A 12,940-nucleotide genomic window follows, 5' to 3' on the forward strand; every position below is an offset into this window, starting at 1 on the left:
TGCTGAGATCAAGGGAGCTGTTCATTTGCTGTGGTAGCCATGAGCCTTTCAAAGGCTCTGAGGGTACCACAACGATGTTCCTATGGAGACCTGCCCGAGGCAGGGCTTCATAGGAGCATACAGATGATCGCATGTTCAAGTCCCTTAACCCTTAGAGGACCCTGCGATTTTCCATTTTTGTCTTTTCGCTTTTCACTTCCCGCCTTCCCATAGTCCTAACTTTTTTATTTTTATATTCACATAGCCTTATGAGGGTTTATTTTTTGCGGGACAAATTGCAATTTCTAATGGCGCCATTTATGGTGGCATACCATGTAGTGGGAAGCGGAAAAAAAATTCCAAATAGGGTAGAATTGGGAAAAAACGCAATTCTGACAAAGGTTTTTTTTTTTTTTTTACAATATGCGGTAAAATTTACCTGTTATCTTCATTCTCCAGGTCAGTACAGTTACAACGATACCACACTTGTATCATTTTTCTTGCGTTTTAATACTGAAAAAAAATATATCACCATATTCTGACCCCTATACCTTTTTTGTAGTTATGTGTACGGGGCTGTGTGAGGGCTCATTTTCTGCAGGGCGACCTGTACTTTTCAATGATACCAATTTGAAGTGTGTGCAACGTTTTGATCACTTTTTATAAAAAAAATATTGGGGAGTTGAAGTGACAAAAAATGGCAAATTGGCTGTTTTATTTTGATAATATTGTTATATTTTAATTGTATGGGAATTTTCGCGTGCGGCAATGCCCATGATGTTTATTTTTTATTGGTTAAATATTTTTATTTTAAGGAAAGGGGGGTGATTTGAACTTTTATATTTGTAAAAACTTTTTTTAACTTTTTTTTAAACTTTTTTTAAGTCACCCTGGGTAACTATAACCCTAGCCTAGAACACTTAATTCTGAAAATAACAGTACAGTGCTGCCACCTAGTGGCCTGTATTGCTATATTCCTCTAATAGACTCTGAAGCCTGCTTGAGGCTTCGGTCTATTAGAGCAATGTAACAGGTTCCCCGGTCTCTGAAGGGGAAAATGTATACGATCAGCCTTATAGCTGATCGCATACATGTGCCGTAGGTCTCTGCTATTTTAACCCCTTCTACCCCAGGCCAGTTTTCGCTCCTTTGCCCAGGCCATTTTTTGCAAATCTGACGTGTCACTTTATGTGTAACACTTTTACTTATCCAAGCCATTCTAAGACTGTTTTCTCATGACACATTGTACTTCATGATAGTCATAAATTTGAGTCAATATATTTCACCTTTATTTGGGAAAAAAATCCCACATTTTCAAATTTTAATTTCTCTACTTTTATAATAGATAGTGATGCCTCATATAATAGTTATTACTTTACATTTCCCATATGTCTACTTCATGTTTGAATCATTTTGAAAATGACCTTTAAATTTTTTTGGGACGTTAGAAGGCTTAGAAGTTTAGAAGCATATCTTGAAATTTTTCAAAAAATTTCCAAAACCCACTTTTTAAGGACCAGTTCAAGTCTGAAGTCACTTTGTAGGGCTTACATAATAGAAACCACCCAAAAATGACCCCATTTTATAAATTACACCCCTCAAGGTATTCAAAACTGATTTTACAAACTTTGTTAACCCTTTAGGTGTTCCACAAGAATTAATAGAAAATGGAGATGACATTTCCGAATTTCACTTTTTTGGCAGATTTTACATTTTAATCCATTTTTTCCAGTAGCAAAGCAAGGGTTAACAGCTAAACAAAACTCAATATTTATTACCCTGATTCTGCGGTTTACAGAAACACCCCACGTGGTCGTAAACTGATGTAAGGGCACATGGCAGGGCGCAGTAGGAAAGGAACGCCATATGGTTTTTGGAAGGCAGATTTAGCTGAACTGGTTTTTAGATGCCATGTCCCATTTGAAGCCCCCCTGATGCACCCTTACAGTAGAAACTCTAAAAAGTGACCACATTTTGGAAACTACGGGATAAGGAGACAGTTTTATTAGTACTATTTTGGGGTACATATGATTTTTAATTGCTCTATATTACGTTTTTTGTGAGCCAAGGTAACCACAAAATGGATGTTTTGGCACCGTTTTAATTTTTTATTTTTAACAACATTCATCTGACAAGTTAGATCATGCGCTATTTTTATAGAGCAGGTTTTTACAGACGCAATGATATCAAATATGCCTACTTTCTATGTTTGTTTGTTTCAGTTTTACATAATAAAGCATTTTTGAAAAGAAAAATTATGTTTTTGTATCTCCATTTTCTGAACGCCCTATTTTTTTTATCCTGCCGATTGTCTTGTGCAGGGGCTCGTTTTTTGCTGGAAGAGTTGATGTTTTTATTGGTACCATTTTTGGGTACATATGATTTTTTGATCATTCATTACTACACTTTATGGGGCAAGGTGACCAAAAAATTGGTTGTTTTGCCTTAGTTTTTATTTATTTTTACAGCGTTTACCTGAGGGATTAGGTCAAGTGACTTCTTTATAGAGCAGATCGTTACGAACGTGGCAATACCTAATATGTCTACTTTTTCTTATTTAAGTTTTACACAATAATACCATTTTTGAAACCAATGTTTTAGTGTATCCATAGTCTAAGAGCTTTTTTATTAGCTTTTTTATTTTTTGACCGATTGTCTTAGGTAAGATCTCATTTTTTGTGGGATGAGGTGACGGTTTGATTGGTACTATTTTGGGGGGTATATGCCTTTTTGATCGCTTGGTGTTGCAATTTTTATGATGTAAGGTGACAAAAATTGCTTTTTTTACACCGTTTTTATTTTTATTTTTTTGTGGTGTTTATCGGACAGGGTGGATCATGTAATATATTTATAGAGCCGGTCATTACGGACGCGGCAATACCTAATATGTGTGGATTTTTTTTCTTCAGCTTTTTACTTAAAAACTTTATTAAAAACACTTTTTTTAACTTTTTTTTCTTTACTTTATTTTTGCTGTTCACTTTTGGGGGTCTGATCCCCTCTGCAATGCATTACAATACATCTGTATTGTAATGCATTGCCTGTTCGTGTACTACAGTGAGTAGTACACTAACAGGTTGCCTAGGAGACCCAGCCTAAGGCTGGATCTCCTGGGCACCCGTAGAAGGCAGGTCCCGATGACCGTGCAAGGCATTGGGCAGCCTTCTGACACATCGAGTCCCCGCCACAGCAGCTCCGAGACTCGATGAGCTCCCTCATCTGACAAAACCTCTTCTATGTCTCGGTCAGCGCGGACCGCGGCATAGAAGGGGTTTATCCGCGGGCATCGGCTTTTACAGTGATGCTGGCGGATACAGCAGGGGCCCTGCTACTAGGGACTGCTGGGCCCCTGCAGTGATTGGGTGCGCACCGCTCCGGTGCCCGCCCGATCACCATGACGTACTATTACGTCAAATTGCGGGAACACAGTGGCTTCCATGATGTAATAGTACGTCATGTGTCGGGAAGGGTTTAGATAGCAGAAACCCGGCGGCAATGGCACCCCCTGCACGTGCGAGCGTGCGCCATGTTTAAAGACCGAAATGTACGGCGGAGGTCCTGAAGGGGTTAAGGGGACTTTTAAAAAGTGTAAAATAAATAAATAAATAAAATTTAAAAAATATATATTGCGTTATGGATTCCGTTACCATGGACCATAACACAATTATATGACGGGAGGCATTCTGTTATTCATTCCGTCATAATAGAAGTCTATGGGCTTCAAAACGGATCCGTCCTATTCAGTTGTGCATTTAGTCATAGAACTGCGTTATGGTCCGTGGTAACGGAATCCATAACGCAATTCACCTTTTACCAACAAACTAAGTGTGAACGAGTTTCAAAATATGAAATTCGCTCATCTCTAATAAAGATCATTAGTACCCCCATGTCCCAAAATGCCCATCCTATTAAAATATAAAAGTATTTAACATATACGGTGAACCCTGTAACAAACAAAAAAAACAACTAAATGGCCAATTTGTTTTTTCATTATTTCATTTCCCTAAATTTTTTTATAAAAAGTTATCAAAAAGTCATGCACACCCCAAAATGGTATCCATAAAAACTACAGATCACCTTACAAAAAATGAGCCCTTACACAGCTCCCTAGACGTAACTATAAACAAATGGGGGTCAGAATATGCAATGCAAAGAAAAAGATTTTTATTAAAAGACAAGAAAAACTAACAAAAAAATCTGGTATTGCTGTAATTGTGCTGTTCAGCAGATCATTCACTGAGGCACCTGTAGCCATCCAGTCACCTGAACTCAAAAATCAAACTGGTGGCACATCACCTTTAAATCTCATAGTGTAAAGTACTCCCCCATCGCATTGCGGGAGCTGTAGTTTTTCTAACGCATCAGACTTCTACCAAGCACACTTGTATCATGATAAGAATTAGCGCAACAGCTAACTGGGCTGGCGTGATGTCACCTATGCTGACCACAATAAATATGGCGGATTAGTCCTCCTGCACACGTATCGCTTGCCTTTGCCCTCACGCAAGGAGGCGGGGCCACGCTTAGCAGGCTATAAATACGTGACGCGGGACGCATGGCTTTCTCTTTCCTTAATGCCGTGGAGCAGGTTGGGTAAGTGATGGCGGTGCAGTGCGGCCGCTCCATGGCGCTTACAATCTGTTCGCGATCTCTGGCATCCCGCCCTCCCTGACACCGGGAACAGCGGCGGCGCCATGGGTGCAGCTAACGCATCTCCCTTATGTCTGTATTGCAGCGGAGTAACGCCCGAAATCCATTAGACATCGAGGATGGCCGAGGAAGGGTGAGTAGTCTTCCTTCTGTCTGGGTTATGTGCTGGGATCACGTAGTGTCACCTGTCACCTGGTAGTCCTGATCACTGCTGGGATGTCCTGGCTGGTAAAGTCTCGGGCTCCTCATCAGTTCCCTGCCTTGTGTTCTCCCCTAGTTCTCATTGTTTGGCCTGTAAACCTCCAGTCTGTTTCTCTGTTCACACTACTACTGCTTACCATACTGTCCCCTGCCACATCAGAGTTGGTTATCTTGCCCCCCTGTAAGATCATGCTGTTCTTGCATGTGGTCATGCTCCTATGGATAGGTAATGTCCGTCAGCCCACCCCTTTAATTCTATGGTGGATGTGGCCCAGTGACCATCTTCTGTTAGTGATGTGGGCATTTATGGTGCCGAACTTGCAAGTATTCATCTCCGCTTTCATGTCATTGCAGCATTTCTATTTCTGCTGGAGGTGTAATGGATATCAACACCGCGCTTCAAGAAGTGCTCAAGACCGCACTTATACATGACGGCCTGGCCCGTGGTATTCGTGAAGCTGCCAAGGCTCTTGACAAGTAAGTCCGCCGGTCACTTCAGGGGTGGTCCACACCCTTTGTTTGCCCTGCGCCATGTTGGCCTATCTTATCACAGATGGTCAGGCGCCCTGCTGACTAGCTGTTCTAGCACCGGAACTACACAATGGACTGTATTGTGTAGTGCCATGGGTACTGTAGGACAACTGTCGGTGGGGTGTCAGATTCCTGCCAATCAGATACTGATGTACAAATATACATCATAATACATGACAATCTCTAATAAAGCCAGAACCAGCCCTGTATCTCACATGGAACCAGCGATCTCTCCGTTCATTGCGCCAGATTTATTTCAAGCTTAAAGCTCAGGCGCTATGTGAAGTTTGCAGCACTTGGAGAATGGAACTGAGCGTGTGCGTCCACCTGAGTAAGCGGCAGGTGGTGATAGTCTATGAAATCATAACTCGCTGGCTATACAAAATTCATGACATGCAATTACAAAAGTATTCAGATACACATGTTGACTTGAAAACTAGAATCTTTTTTTCTTGTGGGACAACCTCCCCTTTAATGAGGTGTGAGGGAGTAAGTTCACTAGGGCTGGTACTGAGGTGAGACGTTAACCCTGGAGCACTCATATTTACCTCATAAGATGCTCTGGGCATTTTCCTCCCCATTTAGAGGGAAAAACATCTTGTGGGGTGAAAAATACGGTTTGCAGTGGGTCCATCCCACATCTGCCAAGTACAATCTCCTGCTATTTCTAATGCAGGGGGCAGAGTAAACCAAAACAGGAGCAGTGCTCTGACAAATTCCGCAGTACCACCAGCTGCTATGTGAAGGCCTTCTGCATATCCTGTAGAAGCAAAAGGGCAGGAAAAAGTTTGCCTTTAGGAAGCAAGACAAATGAAGCAAATCAATGCAGTGTCCTTTGCTTTATCATGCTTCATGTACTTCTGTGGAGATTTATTACTGGTAGACTATGGCTGGTTATGGGGAGGTTTAGTTGTCATTGGGACATGCAACAGTGCTTGAATGATGAGTTGTATTATGTCGGATACCCCTTCACTCTGTATGAGTGAGAAAATCTAACTGACAAGCCTGTTGCAAGAACTTAGTTGTATGAAGAGTATGGAATCTCCGATGGTACTAATGAGATGTCTTGTCTTCCAGACGCCAAGCTCACCTGTGCGTCCTAGCTTCCAACTGTGATGAGCCCATGTACGTGAAACTCGTTGAGGCTCTATGTGCTGAGCATCAGATCAATCTCATCAAGGTGAGTGTCCTGGTCACACAGCTCCATGTACATGTTGTTCATCTCTACATGGGGTGCTGTACATGATGACAATCTGGCTCCCTCTACTGAATGCTGTGAGGATAAAAGCCTACATGTTACCCAGTTCCTTCTGAGTTGCAGCAATCATTGAATAAACACATGACTGTATTTTGGCAATGGTTACTAAGGTAATGCTGGTCTTCCAGGTTGACGACAGTAAGAAGCTTGGCGAATGGGTGGGTCTCTGTAAAATCGACAGGGAAGGCAAACCCCGTAAGGTGGTCGGCTGCAGCTGTGTGGTTGTCAAGGTAAGCATGTCTTTTGGGCTATACATGGTAAACGGGTTGTCAGAGGGCAATGTTAGACTAACAAAAGAACCGATACTACTTGGACACTGCTGATCCCCACCAGCCATTGCTTGCTTGACTGTGGCACAGTCTAGCCACTTGATTGCAGAGGTCCACTCTGATCATGGCATGTAAACGATGCCTGGCTGCACTGTAGTGGTGGCTGTTCACAGCTGGGTATTGGTTTTGTGGTTTAACACCTAAAGGGGTTGTCCAGATAGGTGATAAATATTAGATCAGTAGGGGTCTTCTGGCATCCCCCATTCACTACTATGAGCCAGCTGTCCAAGTGTATAGGAAGGAGCTGGCCCATAGAAGGGAATGAGGATGCCATACTTGTAATTACACCTGCTCACCACTGCAATTGCTGCGGCGAGCAGAGAAGGCAGTGCTCGTATGGGATGAAAAAAGCAGACAGCCCCTTTGACATGGGTAAGGCTACTTTCACACTAGCGTTCGGGGCTCCGCTTGTGAGCTCCGTTTGAAGGCTCTCACAAGCGGCCCCCGAACGGATCCGTCCAGCCCTAATGCATTCTGAATGGATGCGGATCCGCTCAGAATGCATCAGTTTGGCACAGTTTGTCCTCCGCTCAGCAGGCGGACCCCTGAACGCAGCTTGCAGCGTTCGGGTGTCCGCCTGGCCGTGAGGAGGCAAACGGATCCGTCCAGACTTACAATGTAAGTCAATGGGGACGGATCCGTTTGAAGTTGACACAATATGGTGCAATTTTCAAACGGATCCGTCCCCCATTACATTGAAAGTCAGTCAAAACGGATCCGTTTGGATTATCATGAACAAAAAAAAAAATTTTTTTTTTTTGTTCATGGTAATGCAAACAGATCCGTTCTGAACGGATCTAAGCTTTTGCATTATAGGTGCGGATCAGTCTGTGCAGATACCAGACGGATCCGCACCTAACGCAGGTGTGAAAGTAGCCTAAGATTGTTTTCCAATATTTGAACAGTGGAAAAAACAGACGTTTAATTAACCAGACCTGCTTACTTGTGACTGTTTTTCAGTCCCACCATGTTGGGCATGCAGGCAGTCTTTCAGAAAACCACTTCTCAATGCATTTTTAGTTCGTCTGAAAGCTGTATTAAGGCTACTTTCACACTTGCGTTGTTCTTCTCCGGCATAGCGTTCCGTCACAGGGGCTCTATACCGGAAAAGAACTGATCAGGTATGTCCCCATGCATTCTGAATGGAGAGTAATCCGTTCAGTTTGCATCAGTATGTCTTCAGTTCAGTCGTTTTGACTGATCAGGCAAAAGAGAAAACCGTAGCATGCTACGGTTTTATCTCCGGCTAAAAAAACTGAAGACTTGCCTGAATGCCGGATCAGGCATTTTTTCCCATAGGAATGTATTAGTGCCGGATCCGGCATTCAGAATACCGGAATGCCGGATCCGTCCTTCCGGTATGCGCATGCGCAGACTGAAAAAAAGGTGAAAAAATAAATGCCGGATCCGTTTTTGCCGGATGACACCGGAAAGACGGATCCGGCATTTCAATGCATTTTTTCGACTGATCAGGCATTTTTAAGACTGATCAGGATCCTGATCAGTCTTACTAATGCCATCAGTTAGCATACATTTTGCCTGATCCGGCAGGCAGTTCCGGCGACGGAACTGCTTGCCGGATCTCTCTGCCGCAAGTGTGAAAGTAGCCTAAGACGGTTGTATGTAGTCTGACAGCTATAAATGGCACTAACTCGTGTCCATAGAAGTGTCTTCAGAAGTCATCGTATTGTGTGCCATCGTTGAGCTACTGCCAAACTAAATGTGTTGTGTGGTTCTTGTTCAAAAGTGATGGCAAGAGTAAGGCCACTGTACGAGCCTTGAGGCCTTCATGTGGCACTTAAGGTCCCTAAAACTGGCTACATGCTGGCTTTAATATTTTCGTATGACTTAATGGTGCTAGCTTCAAAACACACCATAATGTACTTTTTTTTCTTTTTTTTCTTAGGACTATGGCAAGGAATCCCAGGCCAAAGATGTCATTGAAGAATACTTTAAGTGCAAGAAATGAACATCTGAATAAAAGTTCGGAAACTGAACAGTGTTGTGTGGTTTTTCACCTCTTGGTGGCATGGTTAGATGGGTAAATGGGCACAATTCTTTGTAGCCATGGAAGTTTTCGTGAGTTCACCCTGCTGATGAACTAGCCTTAGGTTGGTCTATTAATACCAGATCAGCAGTGCTGTTGAGTCAGACGCCCACTGGTCGACTGTTTAAAGGGCTGCAGTGCTCTTGAGTGCTACCAGCCTCTGTTACACGTCGTGGCATCTGCTTGCTGGACATGCAGGGTATTGCCTCTTGGCCTGCAGTGTTTGAGTACTCATTTCTGTTTAAATGGCTTGTGCATCAGTGATGAGAACTTGGCTCCCTCTTCTGAACTTGCTGAAGAGACTTGCCATCTTGTTACCCAATTTCTCGGAGATGTTTGTTTGCTGATGCTTATATGCTCACAACATATTTTGCAGCACTGCACTCAGCGTTGCCATTCACATTAGTCCCAGTTTCCAATTGCGCCTCCAGACTAGTTTTTCCCTAAGGCCAGGTTTCTTAAGATACATTCAACAGCTGTATGACTGCCATGCAGAACTGCATGTAAAGTAGGGAGGGCGTAGTTGCCCAATTGCTTGCTCATTACACAACTCGTGTGACTGAACTTGACTACAATTCCGTTGACTTGCAGAGATGTGAATTCACATTATCATTAATGATTCTGCAGGGCCCCTTAAGTATGGGTTAGGCTACTAGGGTTTTGGCTTTGTTTGTGAGATCCGTTCAGGACTAACACAAGCGGTCCAAAATGGATCAGTTTTGCCCCCAATGCATTCTGAATGGAAAAGGATCCGCTCAGAATGCATCAGTTTGCCTCCGTTCAGTCTCCATTCTGCTCTGGAGGCGCACACCAAAATGCTGCTTGCACAATAGAAAACTGCTGTGCCCCATTGACTTGCTTTCAATGGTGTCTAAGACTGATCTGTCATGGCTATGGAAGACATAATACAACCGGATCCGTTCATGACTGATGCATGCGGTTGTATTATTGTAACAGAAGCATTTTTGCAGGTCCATAACAGACATGAGGGCCATATGTCCAGAGTTGCATACATCGTGTGCTCAGGAACCATAGCATTGTAGGTTACTATGATGCTGTGTGTATCGGGTCGCCTGTGGGACTGTTGTCCCACACGAGTGCGGGACAATAGCAACGCGTGCGGCCTGATGCGTATATCATCATAGTAACCTATGATGCTGTGCGCATGATGTATGTCGCTCCGGACCATATGGCCTGCTCATGGACCATATGTCTTGGAGGGCATATGGTTGTGTGTATGAGCTCCATCCAACACAATGTTTCCTGGATTGAATATGCTTGTGTGAAAATGGCCTTTGGCTATGTTCATGTTTTTGTTCACCTAACAGGGCATAATCTATATAACCTCTTACCCTGTGAAGAATTTAGCTGCCCCTATTGGCTGACTTTACATGGTCAATATTTAGCATCAGCATTTATAAGCTAAAACAAGGAGTAGGTCTAAGGCTACTTTCACACTACCGTTCAGAGCGGGTCTGTCTGCCCAGACGGATCCGCTCATATAATTCAGACTTGGGATCCGTTCAGAACGGATCCGTCTGCATTATATTGTAGAAAAAATTCTAAGTGTGAAAGTAGCTTCAGACGGATCCGTCCAGACTTTACATTGAAAGTCAATGGGGGACGGATCCGTTTGAAAATTGAGCCATACTGTGTCAACTTAAAACGGATCCGTCCCCATTGACTTGCATTGTAAGTCTGGACGGATCCACTTGCCTCCGCACGGCCAGGCAGACACCCGAACGCTGCAAGCTGCATTCAGGTGTCCGCTTGCGGAGCGGAGGCTGAACGCTGCCAGACTGATGCATTCTGAGCGGATCCGCGTCTATTCAGAATGCATTAGGGCTGGACGGATGCGTTCATGGCCGCTTGTGAGACCCTTCAAACGGAGCTCACAAGCGGAGCCCCGAACGCTAGTGTGAAAGTAGCCTCAAACACAGAAGAGGCACCAGTATTTGTTTTCGGCTCCATTCAGACGTCTGCACTTTAGGTCCGGATCTGTTCTGCAATTATGCTGAATGGGTGACGACCATTTATTTTTAATGGGGATGGAAAAGATGTGGACAGCAGTGCTGTCTGCATTACCAGTGCATCAGCCTGGTGTTTAGCGGATGTGTGAATGGACCCTTTGGTGTAGATTCTACTATTGGTTTTGCTCATTACTGATTGTGAATGGCAACTGAAGTAATTGAATTACTGGTTAAAGAGGACCTTTCACCCATTATTACACTATGAATATGGGGAGACATGGAGAGCGGCGCCCGGGGATCTCACTGCACTTACTATTATCCCCGGGCGCCGCTCTGTTCTCCCGCTATGTCCTCCGGTATCTCCGTTCCCTAAGTTATAGTAGGTGGAGATTCCAGTCACTAAGTTATGGTAGGCTCTAGCGCTGGCCAATCGCAGCACAGAGCTCACAGCCTGGGAGGTTCTTTTCTCCCAGGCTGAGCTCTGCAATGCGATTGGCCAGCGCTACAGCAGAACAAGGGCAGACTCCGCCTACCATAAGTTTGTGAACGAAGATACCGGAGGGCATAGCAGGAGAACGGAGCGGCGCCCAGGGATAATAAGTGCAGGGGTATCCCCGGGCGCCGCTCTACATGTCTGTACACTTAGTTCACATTGTCATAATGGGTGAAAGGTCCTCTTTAAAGCATCTCAAACTTGCCCTCCAAGACAAACCTCCTGAACAGTTACAGGGATGGGGGGGATGCTTCTGAAGGCTCTTGGGAGACAATTGTGCTAGATTTATGATCTGGCCTTGTTTTGAAAGCTGACAATCTAAGCTTAAAAACAAGGCTGGGATTATAGGGCTAGCTGCACGAGTGTGGGTGAACACAAGATCTGCATGAATTTCCATAAAGGATTATGTACATTTCCACCAAAATCCACCTGTGTTCAGGGTGCATTTTTCCCCTCCCCCACGACAGCACCACTGAGAGATGGCTCCGCCTCCAAGGACAGGAAACCTGTAGCATAAAAAAGGTGGAGCCACTCTCCCACCTCAGTGAGGTTTCCTGTCCCTGGAGCAGGAGACTTGTAGTTTTTATTTCTAGGAGGCCCATGGCTTGGAAGTCCTAGGAAAGCCTAGAGAGTCATGGGTCTTACCAGCCTGAGACCGGGTGCCGGGTCTGTTTAGGGACGATGGAGGTCGGTCCGGGGCCGATTCTTCATTCCAGAGGCTGAGGACACCGGTCCCTCAAAGGAGTGAGACCGCGTGGGGCCGCACGAGCGGCTCGCATGGAACACGCCAGAGGGCGATAGTTCCGGGTGCGCACGTGTGTGCTGCAGACTGCCGACGCAGGAGCAGTGGAACGCACCGGAGCAGGAACCGGAAGTCGCGGAATGACGTCACAGAGGTGAGACGTGCGTTCCAGATACAAGTTCCGGTCAGATGACCGGAAATAAAAGGGGAGACCAGGCGGTGCAGCGTTCTCAGTGTTGGCAGGCACCATTGAACCTGCAGAGATTTCTCCTAACGCTGGGCTGCTAGTCATTTTTCCTTTCAGAAAGCATCCGGACCAGGTTGGTGACTTCTGGCACAAGAAAGCTCCCGGGGAACATGTGGAACTCTCCAAGGAGAGGTGCTGTTCCCTGCTTCATATTTTTCCTAAAAACCTCTATGCCTCTAGGTATATTATGGAGGAGGACAAGAGGTCAGAAGAAGTGGACGCTGAAAAGCAGATGCCGGTACCACCTAAAAAGGTCGCATCAAAGAGAAAGAATAAGGAATGTGCACTATGTAGATGCCCCTTGTCCTCATCTTATTCTAAAAAACTATGCCAGGAATGTATTGACAGAACACTGGCAGAAGAATCCCCGAATTTTATGAAGGGTATTAGAGCACTCATTAGATCGGAGGTTAAGGAGTCCCTTAAAACCTCAAAAAAACCTAAAAAAGCAGCGGAAAGAGTAGATTCAGAGGTGGAGTCAGTAGATGATAGT

The 12,940-nt window shown here is 44.5% G+C and overlaps 1 protein-coding gene and 3 non-coding genes across 4 annotated transcripts; all 4 read left to right on the forward strand.

Annotated features, from left to right (window-relative positions):
- Positions 1 to 4,480: 4,480 nt before the first annotated feature.
- RPS12 (ribosomal protein S12) lies at positions 4,481 to 8,947 on the forward strand. The gene is made up of 6 exons (XM_040429158.1): positions 4,481 to 4,572; positions 4,715 to 4,762; positions 5,185 to 5,307; positions 6,439 to 6,541; positions 6,748 to 6,849; positions 8,855 to 8,947. The coding sequence occupies exons 2-6, from the start codon at positions 4,749 to 4,751 to the stop codon at positions 8,915 to 8,917; spliced, it is 405 nt and encodes a 134-aa protein (XP_040285092.1). The 5' UTR covers positions 4,481 to 4,572; positions 4,715 to 4,748; the 3' UTR covers positions 8,918 to 8,947.
- Positions 6,295 to 6,366, forward strand: LOC121000194. The gene has a single exon (XR_005778819.1). It is a non-coding gene; the product is annotated as a small nucleolar RNA SNORD101 (small nucleolar RNA).
- Positions 6,597 to 6,683, forward strand: LOC121000218. The gene has a single exon (XR_005778842.1). It is a non-coding gene; the product is annotated as a small nucleolar RNA SNORD100 (small nucleolar RNA).
- A 301-nt stretch (positions 8,948 to 9,248) lies between the features above and the next one.
- On the forward strand, positions 9,249 to 9,332 carry LOC121000219. The gene has a single exon (XR_005778843.1). It is a non-coding gene; the product is annotated as a small nucleolar RNA SNORD100 (small nucleolar RNA).
- Positions 9,333 to 12,940: the final 3,608 nt, after the last annotated feature.

Source organism: Bufo bufo, chromosome 4 (assembly GCF_905171765.1).
Source record: "Bufo bufo chromosome 4, aBufBuf1.1, whole genome shotgun sequence".
In the NCBI taxonomy this organism is placed as follows: Eukaryota; Metazoa; Chordata; class Amphibia; order Anura; family Bufonidae; genus Bufo; species Bufo bufo.